Here is a 21,626-nt window from a genome sequence, read left to right on the forward strand (position 1 = left end):
AGTGAGGCTGCAACTGATGTTTTTTTTCAGTATTTTTCAGTTTGTTTGCGCCCCCCCCCCCCCCCACCAAATTTTTGAGCACCAGCCGCCACTGTAAATTCTATAGATTCATTACACACAGAGTGATATATTTCAAGCATTTCTTTATTTTAGTTTTGATGATTATGGATTACAGCTAGTGAAAACACAAGATTCGGTATCTCAGAAAATTGTAGACTTGTGGTGTCACACTCTAATTAGCTAATTAACTCAAAACACCTGTAAAAGGTTTCCTGAGCCTTTAAATGGTCTCTCAGTCTGGTTCAGTAGGTTACACAATCATCGGGAAAGACTGCTGATTTGACAGTTGTCCAGAAGACAGTCCTTGACACCCTCCACAAGGAGGGTAAGTCACAAAAGGTCATTGCTATGGAAACTGGCTGTTCACAGAGTGCTGTATCCAAGCATATTATTGAAACATTAAGTGGAAGGAAAAAATGTGGTAGAAAAAAGGAGCACAAGCAACAGGGATGACCAAAACCTTGAGAGGATTGTGAAGCAAAGGCTATTCAAAAATTTGGGAGAGATTCACAAGGAGTATACTATGGCTGGTGTCAGCGCTTCGAGAGCCACAATATACAGACGTATCCAGGACATGGGCTACAACTGTCGTATTCCTTGTGTCAAGCCACTCCTGAACTAGAGACAACGTCAGAATTGTCTTACCTGGGCTAAGGAGAAAAAGGACTGGACTGTTTCTCAGTGGTACAAAGTCCTCTTTTCAGGTGAAGGTAAATATTGCATTTAATTTGGAAATCAAGGTGCCAGATTCTAAAGGAGGAGTGGAGAGGCACAGAATCCAAGTTGCTTGAGGTCCAGTGTGAAGTTTCCACAGTCAGTGATGATTTAGGGAGCCATGTCATCTGCTAGTTATAAATAATATACCAATCCAGATAGTAATCTCGACACTGACCTCCCCTGGATGAAGAAAGGGTGCTGGCTCCGCATGCAATGGTCATGTAGTAAGGAAAATCCAGATAGCCGCACTCCAATGCAATCACCTTTATTGGTATAAAAGACAATCCATACAGTACAGAAAGTGCAGGAAAGCTGTAACTAACGCGTTTCACACCCTCACAGGTGCTTAGTCATAGCTAAAGTGACTCCCAGGTGTCTCCCTGTGCCAAATGACTTGGCGTCCTGACGGTCTTGTGTGTGTTTTTTGTTTTCTGTTTATTGTTATCTGTATTGTACCCTGTCTGGGGTTTTGTGTCTTTGACACAGCTAGCGTGCATTACCTTGCATTCTCTAGCAGATTTTATGTTTTCCACACTTGTAACTGCTAGGCAGCAACATGATTTTTAATATCATATTTGATTAATAAATTTATGAATTCTTATCGAGCGATCCACACTCCCAGTCATTTACAGCATTCCTTTCTGTTTTCCCTTCACTTTGGGAAGAAAATATATTTTTCTTCATATATGCTTTTTAGCTTACAAATTATATTTCTTTTTTAGTTTTATACGCTTCTTTATTTGGTTTGGTTCACCATTATTATTTTTATTCATTAATTTATATACACTTTTCATTTTTTCCCATTCTTGACTATTTCATTTGTTTAAACATGTTCTAGTTCTAATCAGGCATTTTTGAGTTCTGAGTGGTTTGGCATTATATGGGTTAATTTCTTCACTCTAGCCATTCTAATTGCCATAATCACCAAGTAAGGGTGTGAAATGCGTTAGCTACAGTTGTTCCTGCACTTCCTGTACTGTATGGACTGTCTTTTATACCAATAAAGGTGATTGCATTGGAGTTCGTCTATCTGGATTTTCTTTACTACATGTCATCTGCTGGTGTTGGTCCACTGCGTTCTATCAAGTCCAAAGTCAGTGCAGCCCTCTGCCAAGAAATTCTAGAGCACTTCATGCTTCCCTCTGCTGACCAGCTTTATGGAGATGCTGATTTCATTTTCCAGCAGGACTTGGCATCTGCTCACACTGCCAAAAATACCAATACCTGGTTGTAATAATCATGGTATCACTGTGCTTGATTGGCCAACAAACTCGCCTGACCTAAACCCCATAGAGAATCTGTGGGGTGTTGTCAAGAGCAAGATGACAGACACCAGATCCAACAATGCAGACAAGCTGAAGGCCGCTATCAAAGTAACTTCGGCTTCCATAACACCTCAGCAGTGCCACAGGCTGATCGCCTCCATGCCACACCGCATTGATGCAGTCATTCATGCAAAAGGAGCCCAACTAAGTATTGAGTGCATACTATACTGTACATAGTCATACTTTTCAGTAAGCCAACATTTCTGTATTAAAAATCCTTTTTTTATTGGTCTTTTGTAATATTCTAATTTTCTGAGATACAGAATTTTGGGTTTTCACTAGCTGTAAGCCATAATCATCAAAATTAAAAGAAAGAAATGCTTGAAATATATCAATCTGTATGTAATGAATCTATATAATATTATATTATATGGTGTTTCACTTTTTAAATTGAATTACTAAAATAAAGTAACTTTTTGAAGATATTCAAATTTTTTTGAGATGCACCTGTATATCTATATACACTGCGGCAGGGCGAGGCCGTGCCACTGTTTAATATGGCAGTCTGGGCCAGATTTTGCAAGAAACAGGCACACTAATGATGCAGGTGTGAGCTGGGGTTATGCTAGGCCACTTCTTCACTGGGGCCACCCGAGCGCTAGCGGCACTTTACCGTCATTTTAGCTGCGCTTTTCGGCCACTAGCGGGGTGCTTTTAACCCCCGCTAGCGGCTGAAGAAGGGGTTAAAACCGCCCGTGTTGTGGCACTTCCGAAGGTGCTTTAAAGGCACTATTTTTAGCGCTAACACGCCTGAAAACCACCTTCAGTGTGAAAGTAGCCTTAGAGACCGAGTTAGAGGTCAGTGCCAAACCCTCCCGAGGAGGTCAGTGTGTGAAGGAAGCTGTGAGAGGTCCATGTTGCCCCGTACTGTCCAGGTCAGGACAGACAAAGGCCCGAGCCTGTGAGAGTTGGAGCAGCAGGTAGCTGCAGGATAAGAAGCCAAGCTGACAAAGGTACAGAATTTTGTGCACGAGCACTGGGGCTGTGTTAGACGGAATGGAGGACCTAGGCAAGGGACCTGAGCAGTAGAGCTGCAAAGAGAGCCACGAGGCTGAATTTAGTATTTTGTCGTATTGAAGCCCTTGCGTGGAATGATTTTCATTTATGAACTTTGCTTTCTTTTAAACAAAAGTGGCCAAAAAAAGCCCTTAAAAGACACTTCTGGTGTGGAGTAAACTCACTGTTTTGCATTACCAATGAGCTAAACAACCCCCAACCTGTCACAACACACACACAGAGGTTGATTTACTAAAAACAAATAGACTGTGCACTTCAAGTGCATTTGCTCTAGATCTGAGGGGAAGCTCTGAAAAGAGGAGAAGCTCTGCTGATTTCTACCATCCAATCATGTACAAACAAAAATGCATTTTTTTTATTTTCCTTGCATGTGATTGAGTATTCTTTGCAATGAAGCTTTACCTCATTTACTAAGCTCTGGAGCAAATTTACATATGTAAACCCAATCGCCCAAATCTCATATAAATTTTAAACATCTTATTGTAATTCCCAAAGTATTTTTTAATTGCTGGAAGCTCCTGTTTCACACTGGATTACTGCACCGATCTGGAACAAACACACAACAAAGCACACCAAGATTCATATAAGAATACACATGACAAATATATTTAGATAATATTTGCATATCTTAAGAGTTCAGCTTTAAAATGATTTTTTAATGCAAGCTTTGGAAGCACCTGCATTTGACTTTGTTTCAGTTCACTGTACAGCAGAGCTCAGTGGCAGAAGAAAAATTGCACACAAAGCTAATCAACTCTACTGCCAACAAGGCAAAAATAATACAAAATAAAAACAAAAAAACGTTATCTTTTAATGGGCTATTAATGTTTTTTCTGGAATTCAGCTTTAATTAGCTTGTGTTTGCCTGTAATTGTATTCATCTGAACATCAGACCTCATATTAGGAGCCATTTGTGCTGACTAGGAATGATCCGAACACCCCCACTTTCGGTTTGAACATGTGAACAGGCAAAAAATTTGTGCAAACTCACAAACACCGTTAAAGTCTATGGGACACGCAGCTTTCCCAGATTTTCAAGATTACTACCTTGCCTCCCAACTGTCCCACTTTTACTACTTTGACAAAAACTAACTCCCGATATATCAATCTTTGCTTTGTGCGAGTCCAGACAACCCAGCCCATACTCCACTCCAGACAGTACTTAGAGACCCATCAACGAGACGACCCCCCCAACACAAAGACGACATGTTAACACACCGACGCATATGGCAGACAGCGTTACGGAAACTCAAAGCCCCACAGATCCACTCCCACACCCCCCTGTGGTTTGACACGCAACTACCTGAATTATTTTCCATTCAAGACCCTGCTGTATGGATAAAGTATGAGATACTATACATATACCAGATTATGACCCCCTACGGGAATCAAAACGTTCCAAACATTAAAGGACGAATTCACCCTCCCTAATCACCTCCTATTTAGGTATCTACAAGTCCGCCACGCCATACAAACCCAGTTCACTGGTTCCAACCCATCCTTAACCACTTCCCTACCCAGCTATTGTAATATGACGTCCACAGATAGGATCTCCCATCCTGGGTGGACGTCATATGGCGGCCTGGGCTTCCCGGCCGCCTAGGGGGCACACGCCCGCCGCGTTGCTCGGGACCCGATGCGTGTGCCTGGCGGCCGCGATGTCCGCCTGGCACCCGCGATTGCCTGTTAACCGGGCCGGACCGTGGATCTGTGTGTGTAAACACACAGATCCACGTCCTGTCAGTTGAGAGGAGACCGATCTGTGTTCCCAGTACAGAGGAACACTGATCGGTCTCCTCCCCTTGTACGTCCCCGCCCCCTACAGTTAGAATCACTCCCTTAGGAAACATATTTAACCCCTTGTGTCCCCCTAGTGGTTAACCCCTTCACAGCCTGTCACATTTACACAGTAATCAATGCAATTTTATAGCATTGATCGCTGTATAAATGTGAATGGTCCCAAAAATGTGTCAAAAGTGTCTGATGTGTCCGCCATAATGTCACAGTCACGAAAAAAAAATCACAATCGCCGCTATTACTAGTAAAAAAAAAAAAAAAAAAAAAAAATATTTTTTTAAAAAAAATGCCATAAATCTATCCCGTATTTTGTAGACGCTATAACTTTTGCGCAAACCAATCAATATACGCTTATTGCGATTTTTTTTTACCAAAAATATGTAGAAGAATACGTATCGGCCGAAACTGAGAAAAAATTTTTTTTTTTTTTTTTTTTAAATTGGGATATTTATTATAGCAAAAAGTAAAAAATATTGTGTTTTTTTCAAAATTGTCGCTCTTCTTTTGTTTATAGCGCAAAAAATAAAAACCGCAGAGGTGATCAAATACCACCAAAAGAAAGCTCTATTTGTGGGGAAAAAAGGACGTCAATTTTTTTTGGGTACAACGTCGCACGACCGCGCAATTGTCGTTTAAAGTGCGACAGCGCTGAAAACTAAAAATTGGCCTGGGAAGGAAGGGGGTGAAAATGCCCTGTATTGAACCGGTTAAACACCCCTTCTATAGTGGAAACAGTACTAGGTACAGAGCCATCTAAACTAATCTCCACCCTTTATTCCGCCATCCGCCTCCCTAGCACCACGGCTCTAGCCAATGCAGCCAAGACTAGATGGGAGATGGACGTTGGAATAATCGAGGATGAGGACTGGGATGAAATCTTGGGGGACGTTAAAAGTTTCCCCAGGTTATCAGACCGCCTTACAAAACTGTTTATTATCCACAGGAAATACCTGACACCCCAGAGGATAGCCCGTTTCAAACCCACATATAATCCAGGGTGCCGCCTATGTGATCAAATCCCAGGCTCGTTCTATCACCTAATATGGACCTGCACAGTTATCCAAACATACTGGACGCACGTGATACGTTTTCTCCATGATCAAATGGGCTCACCTGTCACCGTAGAGCCAAAGCTATGCCTGCTCGGTCTACTGCCGGACTCAGACATTGACAAATCCTTGGGTACCTTTCTACAAGAGACACTATTTTTGGCTAGAAAGGCAGTGGCCCGCACATGGATGCAGGCCTTACCTCCTACGACACAGAGTTGGAAAAAAGAGATCAATGACACTCTACCATATAAGAGGCTGATCTACACACATAGAGGATGTGTACGAGAAGGTGTGGGGCAGATGGTTGATGGATGGTGAAACGCGCACTTGATTTGCTTTTTCCTGTTATAAAATGTCTGAGTTTCTAATCCCTTGACCTTACAATGTTGAAGTCTTAGTTCTACCCCCATGATATATGGCCCCATGATAAAAAAAATGATTGAATGTGATGATGTATGTACTGCAGTCTATGTCAAGATTTCTTGTAATTATATATGTACCATGCATATACTTTTCAATAAAGTTGGTTTTTCCAATTAAAAAAAAAAAAAAAAAAAAAAGGGTCTATGGGACACGAACGTGAAAAATCAAAAGTGCTCATTTTAAAGGCTTATATGCAAGATATTGCCATAAAAAGTTTTTGGGGACCCGGGTCCTGCCCCAGGGGACATGTATCAATGCAAAAAAAAGTTTAAAAAAAAAAACTGACATTTTTTCAGGAGCAGTGATTTTAAAGTGGAGTTCCACCCAAAAATTGAACTTCCTCTTATCCCGGTTCCTCCCCCCCTCCAGTGTCACATTCGGCACCTTTCAGGGGGGAGGGGGGGAGCAGATACCTGTCTAACACAGATATTTGCTCCCACTTCCGGTGACAGATTGCCACAGAATCTGCGGCGATCTAAACCATGTCTGGCCCCTCCTCCGCTGTCTTCTGGGAGACACACAGGTCCCAGAAGACAGCAGGGACCAGTCAGAACGCGCAGTGCGACTCGCGCATGTGCAGTAGGGAGCCAGGCTGTGAAGATGCAAGGCCTCACTTCCTGATACCCTTACTAAAGATACCGACTCTTCCACCCGGGAGCCGAGGGACGGATCGGCTTGAGTGAGGACATCACGGGTGCCCTGGACAGGTAAGTGTCTTTATTTTAAAATGTCAGCAGCTGCAGTATTTGTAGCTGCTGATTTTTAATTTATATATTTTTTTCGGCAGGACTTCCGCTTTAATAATGCTTAAAGTGAAACAATAAAAATGAAATATTCCTTTAAATATCGTGCCTGGGGGGTCTCCTTAGTCTACCTGTAAAGTAGTGCATCTTTCTCATGTTGATAACAGTACCACAGCAAAATGACGTTTCTAAATGGAAATAATTTAATTCAAAACTGCTCGCAGCTGTAATGTATTGTCAGATCCTGGCAATATAGATAAAAATCATTGAAAAAAAGTGGTGTGGGTCCAACCCCCCCAGTCCATTTTTTTTTGCGCAGGGTTCCCCTTAATATTAATACCAGACCCGAAGGGCCTGGTAATGGACTGTGGGGGAGGGGACTCACGCCATTTTTTTTTCAATGATTTATATGTATATTGCCAGGATCCGGCAATTCATTACAGTCGCAAGCAGTTTTAAATGACATTTTTTACTTTAGAAATGTAATTTTGCTGATCTCATTCATTACACTATGTATGGCCGCTATGTAAGCAACCTTACATAGTGTGGGACGTGGACTTAGCCCCCTGAGCCATGACTGGCCAAGGGCACCCTGGTACATTTTCTCAGTTTAAACATGTTATATGTTTTCTATTTTCTAGTGTGAATAAAACATGGGTTCATTAGATTTTCAAATCATAGCATTCTGTTTTTATGTTGATTTTACACAGTGTCACAACCTTTTTGTAACTGGGGTTGTGTCAACCATACTTGCTCAATAAAATTGCATGATGTGCTTTCTGCTTAAAAATGCTGCACAGCTATTGTGCTTTACTGGTCCCCTAATCTGCAGGCTAGCTCAGATTGACTGAAAGCTGTATACTGCCAAGAGAGCACAGTAGTAAGAAAATGTAATGGGTCTTACACCTGAGCTTTTACTACAAACAGCCCTTTTAGATGCAACGCTGCCAAATGTTTTAAGAAGCACTAGAAGCGATAAGAATATCTAGCTGAAAATGTCATGTGATGATGTTGTGGTGCCTGCCTAATGTGCGCCAAAAGCATCAACAAAGCTGCACTGAAATCTCCATGACAGAATCAAATAAGAAGAGGTAAAGCACAGCAGACCTTTCAATTTGAAAGTCATATTAAATATTACTATTAGCTCTGCAATAACTGAAAATATGCAATTTGTGAAACTACAATATATAGTTTCCTTGGTGATCATGCCTGAAAAAGTCTACTAGTCTGCAAGGAACACTGCTTTCTGTCTTTCTACCACTAGATGGCGAGCCATTACTGATCCAAGCTGTTCCTTTCGGATGACTCCAGCAGAGGGCTTACTCCTCTCATTTCAAGTTCCAGCCAAACTGGGTCTGCTTTTAACATTTTTGATCTGTAGTCATAAGATGCCATCCACTGTTGTGGCAGGTATGACATTTTTACTGTTATCTATGATGTACAAACAACCTCCCTGGGACACAAATGTTGGATGTTATTTCAATTATGCAGGCTAGAAGTTAGCAGACAATGGTCCATTATAATCAGATGGCAGAACAGGGATATACTTGTAAGATATCACATGAGAAGCTGCTGAAATCTTTATGGTCTGAATTAAAATTAATCTTGAGAGCCTTTGGTTTTTTTCTTTTTCTGTATTTCTCCTCTGCAACTCACACACACACCTATAGGTCTCCTTTTGAAAATGCTAGTTGCCTGGCTATCCTGGAATTCTGAAAACTAACCCAGTGGCTAACTCAGGTCAAAGCAAAGTCAGATCTCCATGTCTGCTCTGCGTGCTTGTTCTGGGTCTCACATTATTGAAGCCAGAAAGAACCAAGCAGCTAGCATTTTCAGACCGGGGATCAGCAACAGCAGTCTCTACATTGCTGTACAGGAGAACTCTGCAGTCTCTGGAGTTTTGGAGAGGCAAGTGTGCTGTAAACTGCACTTTTCTATATGGTTGATATCCAGGATTTCGTAAAATGTTTACTGACCACCAATGTAAGGACAGTTGTTTTTGACCATTTATTTTTTATTTATTTATTTCAGGTACTTATATAGCGCCGTCAATTTACGCAGCGCTTTACATATACATTGTACATTCACATCAGTCCCTACCCTCAAGGAGCTTACAATCTAAGGTCCCTAACTCACATTCATACATACTAGGGACAATTTAGACAGGATCCAATTAACCTACCAGCATGTCTTTGGAGTGTGGGAGGAAACCGGAGTACCCGGAGGAAACCTACGCAGGCACAGGGAGAACATGCAAACTCCAGGCAGGTAGTGTCGTGGTTGGGATTCGAACCAGTGACCCTTCTTACTGCTAGGCGAGAGTGCTACTCACTACACCACTGTGCCGCCCATTAGGGTACTGAAGCCCTTCACTGACCATCAATGTAAGGGGAGTTCTTCTCATTGACCACCAGTGTACTGGAGCCATTCACTGGACTACCAGTGTAAGGAAAGTTCTTCCCATTGACCACCTGTGTACGCTGGCCCTTCACTGAGCACCATTGTATGGAGAGTTATTCTCATTGACTACCAGTGTACTGGAGCTCTTCACTGACCACCAATGTAAGGACAGTTCTTTTTGACCATTAGTGTACTGGAGCCCTTCACTAACCATCAATGTAAGGGGAGTTCTTCTCATTGAACACCAGTGTACTGGAGCCCCCTCACTGGACTACTACTGTAAGGGGAGTTCTTCCCATTGACCACCTGTGTACTCTGGCCCTTCACTGATCACCAATGTGAGGAGAGTTCTTCTTATTGACCACCAGTGTACTGGAGCTCTTCACTGACCATTAATGTAAGGAGACTTCTTCTCATTGACCACCAGTATACTTGAACAATTCACTGACCACCAATGTAAGGAGAATTCTTCTCATTGACCACCAGTGTAGGGGAGCCATTCACTGACCATAATTGTAAGGAGAGTTCTTCTCATTGGCAACCAGTGTACTCTGAGCCTTCACGGACCACCAATGTAAGGAGAGTTCTTCCCATTAACTACTAGTATATTGGAGCCCTTCACTGACCACTAATATAAGGAAAGTTCTTCTCACTGATCACCAGTGTACTGGAAACCTTCACTGACCACCAATGTAAGGAAGCCTCTTCTCATTGACCACCAGTGTACTGGAGCTCTTCGCTGACCACAAATGTAAGGAGAATTCTTGGTATTGACCAGCAGTGTACTGGAGACTTTCACTGACCACCAATGTTAGGAGAGTTCTTCTCATTGACTCCCAGTGTACTGGACCCCTTAATTGACCACCAATGCAAGGAGAGTTCTTCTTTTTGACCACCAGTGTACTGGAACCCTTCATTGACCACCAATGTAAGGAGAGTTCTTCTGATTGACCACCAGCGTACTGGATCCCTTCACTGATAACAAATGTATAGAGAATTCTTCTTATTGACCACCACTATACTCCATAGGGACCAGGGGCGACTGCCAGGAGCTGAATAGCACTGTAAATAGCCTAGTATCATTTGGTTGTTTTTTTTGCCCCATTTGCACAAAAATAATTCTCCAAGCACTTTCACTGGGCAATTTTATTTTTTATAAATACCCCCCTTAGACATTATGGTGCATGCATTCACTCAAAGTGAAAAGGATATAAACTCATCTAAAGTCTATTTTAGCCCCTGTTAGAATAAGATATCTGTATATAGTGTGTATATAAATAGTCATTAAGAAATCTATACTATATTCTCTGTTCAGGGTAGATGAGATCTGAATTTTGTGGAGAAAACTAAGATTGTCTTCATATTGCTATTATATGTTGCTATGGCGTAATTCAAACACTCCAATAACAGAAAAAGTCCCAGAGGATACAATTAACTAACAGCTTGTGACCTGTACAATGGCAATAAACAAAACAATATGCAATCGGTGAAGAACAAACTACTGACAGCTTACTAATAATAGTGAGCAAATCTAATAGTGAGATTTAGATACTCATCCACCTGCCATGATAGGAATTAGTAAAGAGTAAAAATTCCCAGTGCCCAGCTGTCCCTCATTGGAAGGGACTGTGCCTCTTTGGGATATCGCCTTTTCCAGAATCCGGTAGGGATATTTTCTATTATCATTTTTGAAGGTTTGGACTAATATGACAGATTGGAGGACATGGTCACATACTGGAGGGATTGTTGTTTGATGGTATATTCTTATTGCAGTAGGATTGAGAGAGAAGTTAAGGGACGTAGTGTAAAAATACTTGTGTGGGTACATTCAATGGCACATTCAGCAGTGGATTTGACCTTATATCGTCTGGTATATGAATGGCTAACACTTTGGGGTCTATTGATAAAACATTTGTTGGATACATGTCACAAGCATTCTTCAAGGCTGCACACATTTTACCCCACATTTTCTCTAATTTTATAACTTCCTATTATCACCACCTCCATCAAATGGGCAACATGTGGAATATTGTTCTGAAATACGGTAACTCAATCAGAAAATATACCACATTTTGGCCACTAGATGGAGCGGAGGATCATATAAGTCATAGTATTAGGCCTCATTCACACGGGGCAATGACATTAGCGCCCCATACAGGGCCGGGTTTTACCAGCACAGGGGTGCACAGGAGACATGTGCATCCCCTTGGCGGCCGTGCACCCGCACGCAAGGATGTCATATTGGGAGCAGTGGCTGTGTCTGTGCAGCTGCCGAGTCCCAACAGACAACAATGGAACTACCGCAACAGGATGCATGCAACATTTGTGCATCCCTGTGTCGATAAAACACAGCCCTGCATGGGTCATAGATGCAATCACCCTGTAAGAATGAGGCCTTAGAGAAAATATGGGGGAAATTTGTGCAGCCTGGTTAAATGCTTGTAACAAGTGTTAGCCATTCATTTACTAGATCAGGTAAGGTCAAATCCAAATTATTATTACAGGATTTTTATAGCACTAACAGTTTTTGCAGCGCTTTACAAGATAAGGACAGACAGTACAATTACAATACAATGTAACCACTTTTTGCTTACTGGGCACATAAACCCCCTTCCTGCCCAGGCCGATTTTCAGCTTTCAGCGCTGTCGCACTTTGAATGACATGAATATCATTTTTTTCACACAAATAGAGATTTCTTTTAGTGGTATTTAATCACCGCTGGGGTTTTTATTTTTTGCTAAACAAACAAAAAAAAGACAGAAAATTATATAAAAAAATAATTAAAAAAAAAAAAAAAGTTTTAATAGTTTGTTTTCTCCTCCATTGATGTGTGCTGATGAGGTGGCACTGATCGGCTGCACTGATGATGAGGCACCGATGGGCACTGATTTGCAGCACTGGTGGGCACTGATAGATGGCACAAGCCAGTAATCTGCTTATTACCGGCTTCTGTTTACATCACGTGATCAGCTGTCATGGGCTGACAGCTGATCATGTGGTAAAGGGCTGGGATTGGCCCTTTACTTCGATCTGTGATCAGCTAAGTACCATGGACCATGGCAAGCATGGGAGGACATACATGGATGCCCTCCCGGCAATTTAAGCCTTTCGGCTATAGTGCGGGCGTGAAGAGGTTAATACAGTAGGAATCAGAGGGCCCTGCTTGTTAGAACGTCCAATCTAAGAGGGAATACAATGAAGGTAAAAAACCTTCTGTGTGCAGCAGCAGCCCCCCCCCTCCCCCCTAAGTTTTACCTGAGCCTCCTCTCCATCCAGCAATGTGCACGAGAGTCTTGCCTCTCTGGGGACTTGCACCCAAGATTGTCTTTTGGTAGCATGAGACATTGGCTCCCGTTGCTGTCATACACAGCTAGTGAGCCATACAAGAGACAGAGGGGGTGGGGCTGAGCCGCGGCTCCCTGTGTGAATAGACACACAAAGCCTCAGCTTGGTAAAGAGCCTGCTTGGGTGCCCCCACAGCAAGCGCACCTGGCAGGAGGGAGGGGCCAGGAGTACCCACGTGGGATGTGAGAAGAGGAGGATCCATGCTGTTCTGTGCAAAACCACTGCACAGAGCAGGCAAGTATAACATGTTTGTTTTTTAAAACAAGGCTTTAATATCGCTTTAAGCCTGTCTGTAATGGTGCCTGTACACACTTCAGTTTGTTATTCAATCAATATATCGCCCAAATCGTTCATTCCGCTCCTCCCAAGTCATCTTGCTCTCTAGCTCCCATGTTACCTCCTCCCATGCTCGCCTTCAGGACTTCTCCAAAACCCCTCCTATCCTCTGGAACTCTTTATTCCAGTATGTCTGGTTAGCTCCCATACTGTCAACCTTTAGGCGATCCTTGAAAACTCCTTTATTCAGGGAAGACTACCCCACCTCTACCCAAAAAATTTAGTTCAGTCACCTCCATCAGATCATCCCCTGCACCTTTTGTACCACCTCCCCCTCTCTTTAGAGTGTAAGCTCTATGAGCAGGGCCCTCCTATTCCTCCTGTATTGAAATTTATTGTAATTGCACAGTCCCTCTTTGTAGTGTAAAACACTGCGTTAACTGTTAGCACTATATAAATCCTGTAAAAAACTATAACAGCATGCAAATCCAACATAACGACAAACAATTAAAAAGCCATAACTTCCCTTGCAATCGATTTAGACTCATTTTAAAATTAACTCAATCAAACTGAGTCGGTCATCCACGGCAGAAAATTATTGATTGATTTTCATCAGTCAGCAGATCTGAGATGCTGTGGCCCTGAATTCAACTGTATTTGCATCAATTAGATTATGAAGTTGCATGGTGAAATCTTATGATCTTATCTTCCCACGATCTATCAAAATCCACTTCCCAGTGTGTGGCATATCAATCAAATGGGTTATCAAATATAGGTTGATTGTTCCTATCAGGAGATATAATTGGCAAAGTAATCAATCATTTATCGAAGTGTGTGTGTCCTCCATAATTGAATATGGTATACAGTATGATCTATTACCTGGAAGTCTCTGTAGAGAGAGTAAGGTGTTACACTTTGGCAAGTAGTTTATCATTCAGTTTACAATTTCTTTATTTGCAGGATCTACAGTATATTAGGTTAGTCCCACAAGGGGTTTTGTTTTTTTGGAATTACAAATACAGAAAGTAAATCTCTCTCTAGTCTGCAATAAAAACGTGGCAAATAATATAACCCTTCCCTACATTATCAAAATGTAATACTTCCTGGTAAAGGAATGATGACAGATCATTCATTCGCGGAGAGCATTCACATGATAAACCAGACCATATCTAGGTCAGATTACCATACCTCCCAACTTTTTGAGATGGAAATGAGAGACACCTATCAGCAAAAGTATGCAGGCATAGGACACACCCCTGGCCACGCCCCCTTAAATTGGTTGTAAACCCTTGTTTACAACTTTATGTTACAGGTAAGCCTATATTAAGGCTTACCTGTAGCTAACAAGGATATCTCCTAAACCTGCTCGGTTTAGGAGATATCCCTGTATTTGCATGTGCCAACGTCATGTCGCACATGCGTACTTAAGACAACTGAAGCAATGGCGCTATATGCCGTTGCTTCAGTTGCACTGTGCCGTTCCCGCGCGCATGCGCGGCGTGACGTCATCGCGGCTCCGGCTAATCACAGCCCGGAAGTCACTCCGGGACAACATGTCGGCGGTCGGAGGGGGAGACGTGGACCGATGGGGGGGCTTCCATCTGAGGTAAGTAATACATAATTAGCTAGTATGCTATGCATACTAGCTAATTATGCCTTTGTCTTGCAGGGTTTTTTGTTTTTTTCGTTTTTTGCTGAGGGTTTACTTCCTCTTTAAAGGAGAATTGTATAAAAAAAAAAACAAGATTAGTTAAAGCCACAATTGCTTTTTTTTTTTCCACTACTATTCCTTTATATTGGCTCTTGGAATTTAAAAATGCAGCAATTTAGAAATCAGATGAAAGGTTTAGTGCTGGAAAACACTTTTTGATAGATAAAAAGTGCATTTTATATATAACAATATAGATCAGACCAAAATGAGGGACAAATGAGGAGGAAAGAGGGACAGAGGGACATTGCACCAAATCAGAGACAGTCCCTCACAATCAGGGACAGTTGGTAGCTATGGATTACCATATGGATAAACAGGTCCTCACCTTGGTCATGATATTACAGAACTAAGCATAAAGCTTTCAGCTCTGAATGGCCCACACTGCGTGGGTTACCTGCTTGTTTTTGTCATGGGGATTTCAGAGCAGAAATATACTTACCTAATCCACCAATCCTCCGAGTGTAAGACCTGTCATTGCCCCCCCCCCAGCATGCTAGTGGTCTTGTGAGTGGACTGTTCTTGACGTCATCATGCCCATAGACGGCTCTGGACAGGAGGACAGCAGGAACAGTCCATTGCTGGATGTGGGGGAGCACAGTTTTCTGAAGGATCAAAAGATTGGGTAAATAAAGCCTTTCAGTGCGCCCCTAGACAAAACAAGCAGGTAACCCATGCAATGTGGGCATAGCCCCACTGCATAGGAGAATTTTTTTTTTCCTATGGAGTTATGCTTTAAACAATACAAACGTACCAATATCGTTAAGCAAATAGAGCTGATGAAAGTCAATAAAATACAGATTCCCGACCTCATCAATAAAATACAGATTCCCGACCTCATCAATAAAATACAGATTCCCGACCTCATCAATAAAATACAGATTCCCAACCTCATCCTGGCCATGTGGGGTTATCTACAGCTGATTTTTTTAATGGAGATGCTCAAAGCTTAAAAACATGGGCATTCCATGAAGATGCTGAAGGCACATTTCATATTCTAATAAGAGAAGCAATCATACATGGACCCCCATAGGTAACATTCTGATGCCACGTTTTAATTTTTGCATCTTCTAATCCTTTTGTAACCATTAGAGCCTGTAATTCTGAGGGGGGATAAAGATCACCACAGTGCATTAGATGCAAAAAAAAAAAAAAAATATGAATGTAGTCTGACAGCGACAGCCCTGAAGGAGAGGGGGAGGCAAATTCTAGTATTATGGTCCCAAAAACAAATAGAGGCGACTTGGCCCCAGACTCACAGGGATGGCACTGTAGCACTAAATTGTGACAATATACAGGCAATATTGGACAACAAACAGGCAGTCCTGCCAATAAGTGAGCAACAAATGGGCAATGACGGAAATATTGACGGCAATGACAATGGCAACTCAGCAATTCCATTCCTATTACCTCCACTCTCCTGCCACCGCTCCTCGCCGGTCTTCCCCCCTGACACCCCCCCCCCCCCGGCCACATACTGTAACTGTCCTCAGTGGCCGGAGAAAGAAATAAAGAAAAAATGAAAAGAGAAAAAACAATTGTACTTCCTCCTGGCTCTATACTATTATGCAGTAATAGCTTTCAGCTTTTAACCCGCTGAGAAACTTAAAGTGCTGACAATGACTAATAAAGTTATCCAATCGGAGGGTGAGATAGGGTAAAATCCTAGCAGCCCACAGGACGATAACTGTATTGATTAGCCACAATCCCCAGGACAATTCTAGAGACTTTCCACTTATGCTATTTTTGTAGCATTTTGGCTATTTTAACCCTTAGGCCCTTTTCACAGGAACATTCCTTGTATTCTGTGCGCAGAGGAGAAGCTGCTTACATAGAACCTGAGATTCTGTCTATCACTGTAGTGACTGTCATCTTCTCCAACGACCCATAAATATATATTATATATATATATATATATATATATATATATATATATATATATATATATATATATATATATATATATATATAATTACCAAAAGTATTGGGACACCTGCCTTTACCCACACAAGAACATTAACTACTTCAATACAGGGAACTTTCATCCCCTTCCTGCCCAGGCCAATTTTCAGCTTTCAGCACTGTCCCACTTTGAATGATAATTGTGCGGTCATGCAACACTGTACCCAAATTCATATTTAATAATTTTCTTCACACAAATAGAGCTTTCTTTTGGTGGTATTTATAAACTTCCCGCCCGGCCTACAGCAAAATGACGGCCAGGCGGTGGTTGCGTTATCCTGACTGGGCGCCATATGATGTCCAGCAGGATAACAGCTGCCGTGAGCCAGTGGGGGCGCGCATCGCGGCGATCGGTGGTGCAGTGTATCAATCTGACACACCACAACACCGATCTCGGTAAAGAGCCTCCGACGGAGGCTCTTTACCACGTGATCAGCCATGTCCAATCACAGCTGATCACGATGTAAAACAGGAAGAGCCGTTGATCAGCCTTTCGTCACTCGCATCTGACAGACGCGAGTAGAGGAGAGACGATCGGCTGCTCTCCTGACAGGGGGGGTCTGTGCTGATTGTTTATCAGCACAGCCCCCCTTCGGATCCTGCCCAGGACCACCAGGATGGCCATCCACACTGGACCACCAGGTATGCCCCCCTCTAGACCACCAGGGAAATGCCAATCAGTGCCCACTCACAATGCCTACCACTGCCAGTGCCACCAGGGATGCCTATCAGTGCCGCGTATCAGTGCCACGTATCAGTGCCGCCTATCAGTGCCAAGCAGTGCCGCCTATCAGTGCCACCCATAAGTACCAATCTTTGCAGCCTTTCAGTGCCCATCAGTGTTGCCCATCTGTGCCCACCAGTGCCACCCATGAGTGCCCATCAGTGCCGCCTATCAATGCCCATCAGTGCTGCATATCAGTGCCACCCATCAGTGTTGTCTACCAGTGCCCATCGTCGGTGCCTGTCAGTGCCCGCTCATTGGTGCCACCTCATCAGTGCCGCCTTATCAGTGCCCATCAGTGAAGGAGAAAAAAAACTTAGTTTTCTTAGTTTTTGTCAGTAAATTTTGTAAATAAGTAACTTTTCTTCTTCACTGATGTGCACCAATGAGGCTGCACTGATGGGGTGGCACTAATATGCCGCACTGAGAGGTTGCACTGATGAGCACTGATAGGTGGCATAGATAGGCGGTGTTCTGCCGAGAAAGTTCCGCTCGGCGGATAAGGACCCCCCTCTACTGTGCAGGCGCTGCGCCTGCGCAGTAGGATCCGGCGGAAATAGCTGAAGGTGAATAGCTGAAAATCAGCTGTACACGGCGCCTGTAAGAGGGCCGCTCGCCACGCTTCGGGCACGGCCTCGCTTCGCTCGGCTCTTTTTTATTCCCCCTCTATGTCCACTTGGGTGGTGGGGAAGGAACCTGGACCCAGGGCGCAGGCGCCATGTACAGCTGATTAAAGATTTTGAGCTTAGGCTATCTCCGGCAGCTCATAGTAGTTCGTACTGCGCAGGCGCTGCGCCTGCGCAGTACAGGGGGGGTCCTTATCCGCCGACGGAACTTTCTCGGCAAGACAGGGGCACTGATGAGCAGGCACTGATGGGCACTGACTGGCATCACTAATGGGCAATGATTGGTGTCACTCTTTACAGAGATCGGGGTCGTTCTGGGGGGCCCTCATATGAAGTCCTCCCAGAACGAGAACCTCAGTCATTTGATGGTGGCCAGGCAGCAAGTGGTTAATGGCATCCCAGTCTTAGTTCGTAGGGTTCAATACTGAGTTGACCCACCCTTTACAGCTATAACAGCTTCAAATCTTCTGGGAAGGCTGTCCACAAGGTTTAGGAGTGTGTCTATGGGGATGTTTGACCATTCTTCCAGTCAAGTTCCTCCACCCCAAACTCGCTCATCCAAATCTTTATGGATCTTGTTTGTGCACAAACTGTTTCCACAAAGTTGGGAGCATGAAATTGTCCAAAATGTCTTGGTATGCTGACACCTTTAGAGTTCCCTTCACTGTAACTAAGGGGCCAATCCCAACCTCTGAAAAACAACCCCACACCATAATCCCCCCTCCACCAAATGATTAGGACCAGTGCACAAAGCAAGGTCCATAAAGACATAGATGAGCGAGTTTGGGGTGGAGGAACTTGACTGGCCTGCACAGAGTTCTGACCTCAACCAGACAGAACACTTTTGGGATGAATTAGAGCAGAGACTGTGAGCCAGGCCTTCTCGTCCAACATCAGTGCCTGACCTCACAAATGCACTTCTGGAAGAATGGTCAATCATTCCCATAGACACACTCCTAAACCTTGTGGACAGCCTTCCTAGAAGAGTTCAAGCTGTTATAGCTGCAAAGGGTGGGCCAACTCAATATTCCCCCCCCCCCCCCCCATGAAATATTTAAAGCCAGCAGCTAAACATACTGTAGCTGCTGACTTTGAATATTAGGACACTTACTGGTCCTGAAATCCAGTGATGTCGGCACCCCAGTGGATGTTTCTATTGGATCTTGGGTGCTGCCACCACCATTGTATGTAAGGGAAGCAGGCAGTGAAGCCTTGAAGCTTCACAGCTGGTTCCCTACTGCGCATGTGCGTAGCACGCTGTGCTTTCTGAATGGCAGTACACAGGTACCCGCTCTCCCCGGAAAGGTGCCAAATGGGGCACTGGAGGGGGAAAGGAGTCAGATAAGCAGAGCTTCCACTTTTGGGTGGATCTCCGCTTTAAAGTTCATGTGCGTGTAAAAGCAGGTGTTCCAATACTTTTGACAATATAGTGTATATACACATTGAGCCAAACTGGACCAGTGTAAGTATGCAATACAAATAATTCCTGGAGTTCTGCTTTAACATACACTTACCCTCCCCCCACATCCACACGGGGTGAGTGTCCGGGGACCCCCACAGGTGATTGCTTTACATTTCTGTACACAGATTAGGATGGGGGAGGGGTTAATAACAAAACAAAAACAGACTTCCTATGGATTGTAAGGGCCGCTTTAAATTAAAGGGCCAGCGCTACAAATAAAATCAACTATCTAAACAAAGCTTAAAAACAATTCTAAGTTTCGTGAACATATTAACTATTAAGATTGTTAAAGATATTCAGCCATTCCCAGTAATATGCAACGTAAAACACAATCTTCTATGTAAACCTTGTTTAGTACAGTCCCGTCCTATGTTACATCTCGCCTCATTTATTACCATGCCGGAGCTGCTTCTTCACATCACCCGCATATTGCTTGGACACCCTGAGTGCTTTCCTGGAGGCCGCCATCTTTCCTGCAGTGTTTACATAGCAACCAATCCACGCTCGCACGGGAGTTGTCACTAAGGGGTGGGGCTAAAGAGAAAAGCCTGGCCAATAAACGCCGGGCACCTGGCAAACCTTCCGCGCGGCTAGTGAGCATGCGTCTGCTCTGATTTGGCAGCTGGTCTAGTGGGCGGAGTTTATGATCGGCGCTCACAGTGATAATAATGTGTATAGGGAGCAGTGTGCTGTCCACATGATGACATCACCAGTGACAGATGACAGGCCTTATAGTCACCTTTATATTTGCCAAGAGGGAAATATTTCAATCTGTTGCTGGGTGCACCACCTCAAAGAGACCCTGTCACTAAATCGTTCAGTTCAGCCACAGTCTATCCATATACTGCATGTGCATTTTAACAGACTTTATTCAGTTTTTTTGCATACCTCTCAACTTTTTGAGATGGGAATGAGGGACACCTATCAGCAAAAGTATTCAGGCATAGGACACACCCCTTGCCACGCCCCCTTAAGGGAGAATTGTACAAAAAAAAAAACAAGATTTGTTAAACTCGCAAGTGCTTTTTTTTACCACTAATATTCCTTTATATTGGCTTTTGAAATTTACAAATGCAGCAATTTAGGAATCAGATGAAAGGTTTAGCACTGGAAAACACTTTTTGATAGATAAAAAGTGCATTTTATATACAATTATATAGATCAGACCAAAATGAGGGACAAAGGAAGGACAAATGAGGGACATTGCTCCAAATCAGGGACAGTCCCTTGAAATCAGGGACAGTTGTTTTTGTATCAGAAAGTTCAAATGTCAACTTTGAAACCAAGCAATATGTGGATGCAGATAACATGAGAGGGCATTCAAGTTCTATCTCCTTTGGGTGCTGTTGCCCATAATGGGGACAAAGTTGGGGCAAAGTTTGTCTCAGACACTTTTTAATAATTCCGGGCAGCATAGTGTCTAAGGCCTGGTACACACGGTTTGATTGTTGGACGACCGAGTGTCTGATTTTTGTCAAAAGCGCATGTTCGGGATTTTCTCTAGCATACTAACTACCCGCAAATTGTTGTTTGACAAACACGACCGTAGTGACGTACTATGAGAGTATAAAGAGGAATGTCATTTCTCAAGCGCCACCCTTTGGGCCCCTTATGCTAATTTTGTGTTCGTAGAAGTTGACAGAATTTTGGTGAGCATTGATTCGCGATTTTCAGATCATACAAAACAAATGCCTTTTAAAATACGTTTGGCATAACTCCATCAATATCACCAGCAAAGCAGCTTCATTATTATCCCATTAAAGAAGATGAGAATGTGAGCTGCATTTCGACATTTCATCAATTGCTGCGTCACGAATGTTCTAGATTACAAACGGTAGTTTACAAGACCGAACTCTTCCCAGACGTTCCTCGATTCCGATCATGCGTGTTTGTACTTTCGACTTTTGTGTGACGATTTCTGTACTGAACATCCGAAAATCAGACGTTGAGTTCACAGCCAGCAAAAATTTTATAGCCGGCACATCCAG

General features: G+C 43.2%; 1 protein-coding gene across 2 annotated transcripts in view; it reads right to left on the bottom strand.

Annotated features, from left to right (window-relative positions):
- The window catches only part of MORN1 (MORN repeat containing 1), a 518,336-nt gene extending 498,156 nt beyond the window's left edge, over nt 1-20,180 (bottom strand). For both annotated transcript variants that reach the window (XM_073602994.1, XM_073602993.1), the window contains exon 1: nt 20,034-20,180. In XM_073602994.1, the coding sequence (XP_073459095.1) occupies nt 20,034-20,106 (73 nt within the window). In that variant the 5' untranslated portion in view covers nt 20,107-20,180. The remainder of the gene's footprint in view (nt 1-20,033) is intronic.
- Between the last annotated feature and the right edge of the window lie 1,446 nt (nt 20,181-21,626).

This window comes from Aquarana catesbeiana, linkage group LG10 (assembly GCF_042186555.1).
Source record: "Aquarana catesbeiana isolate 2022-GZ linkage group LG10, ASM4218655v1, whole genome shotgun sequence".
Classification (NCBI taxonomy): domain Eukaryota; kingdom Metazoa; phylum Chordata; class Amphibia; order Anura; family Ranidae; genus Aquarana; species Aquarana catesbeiana.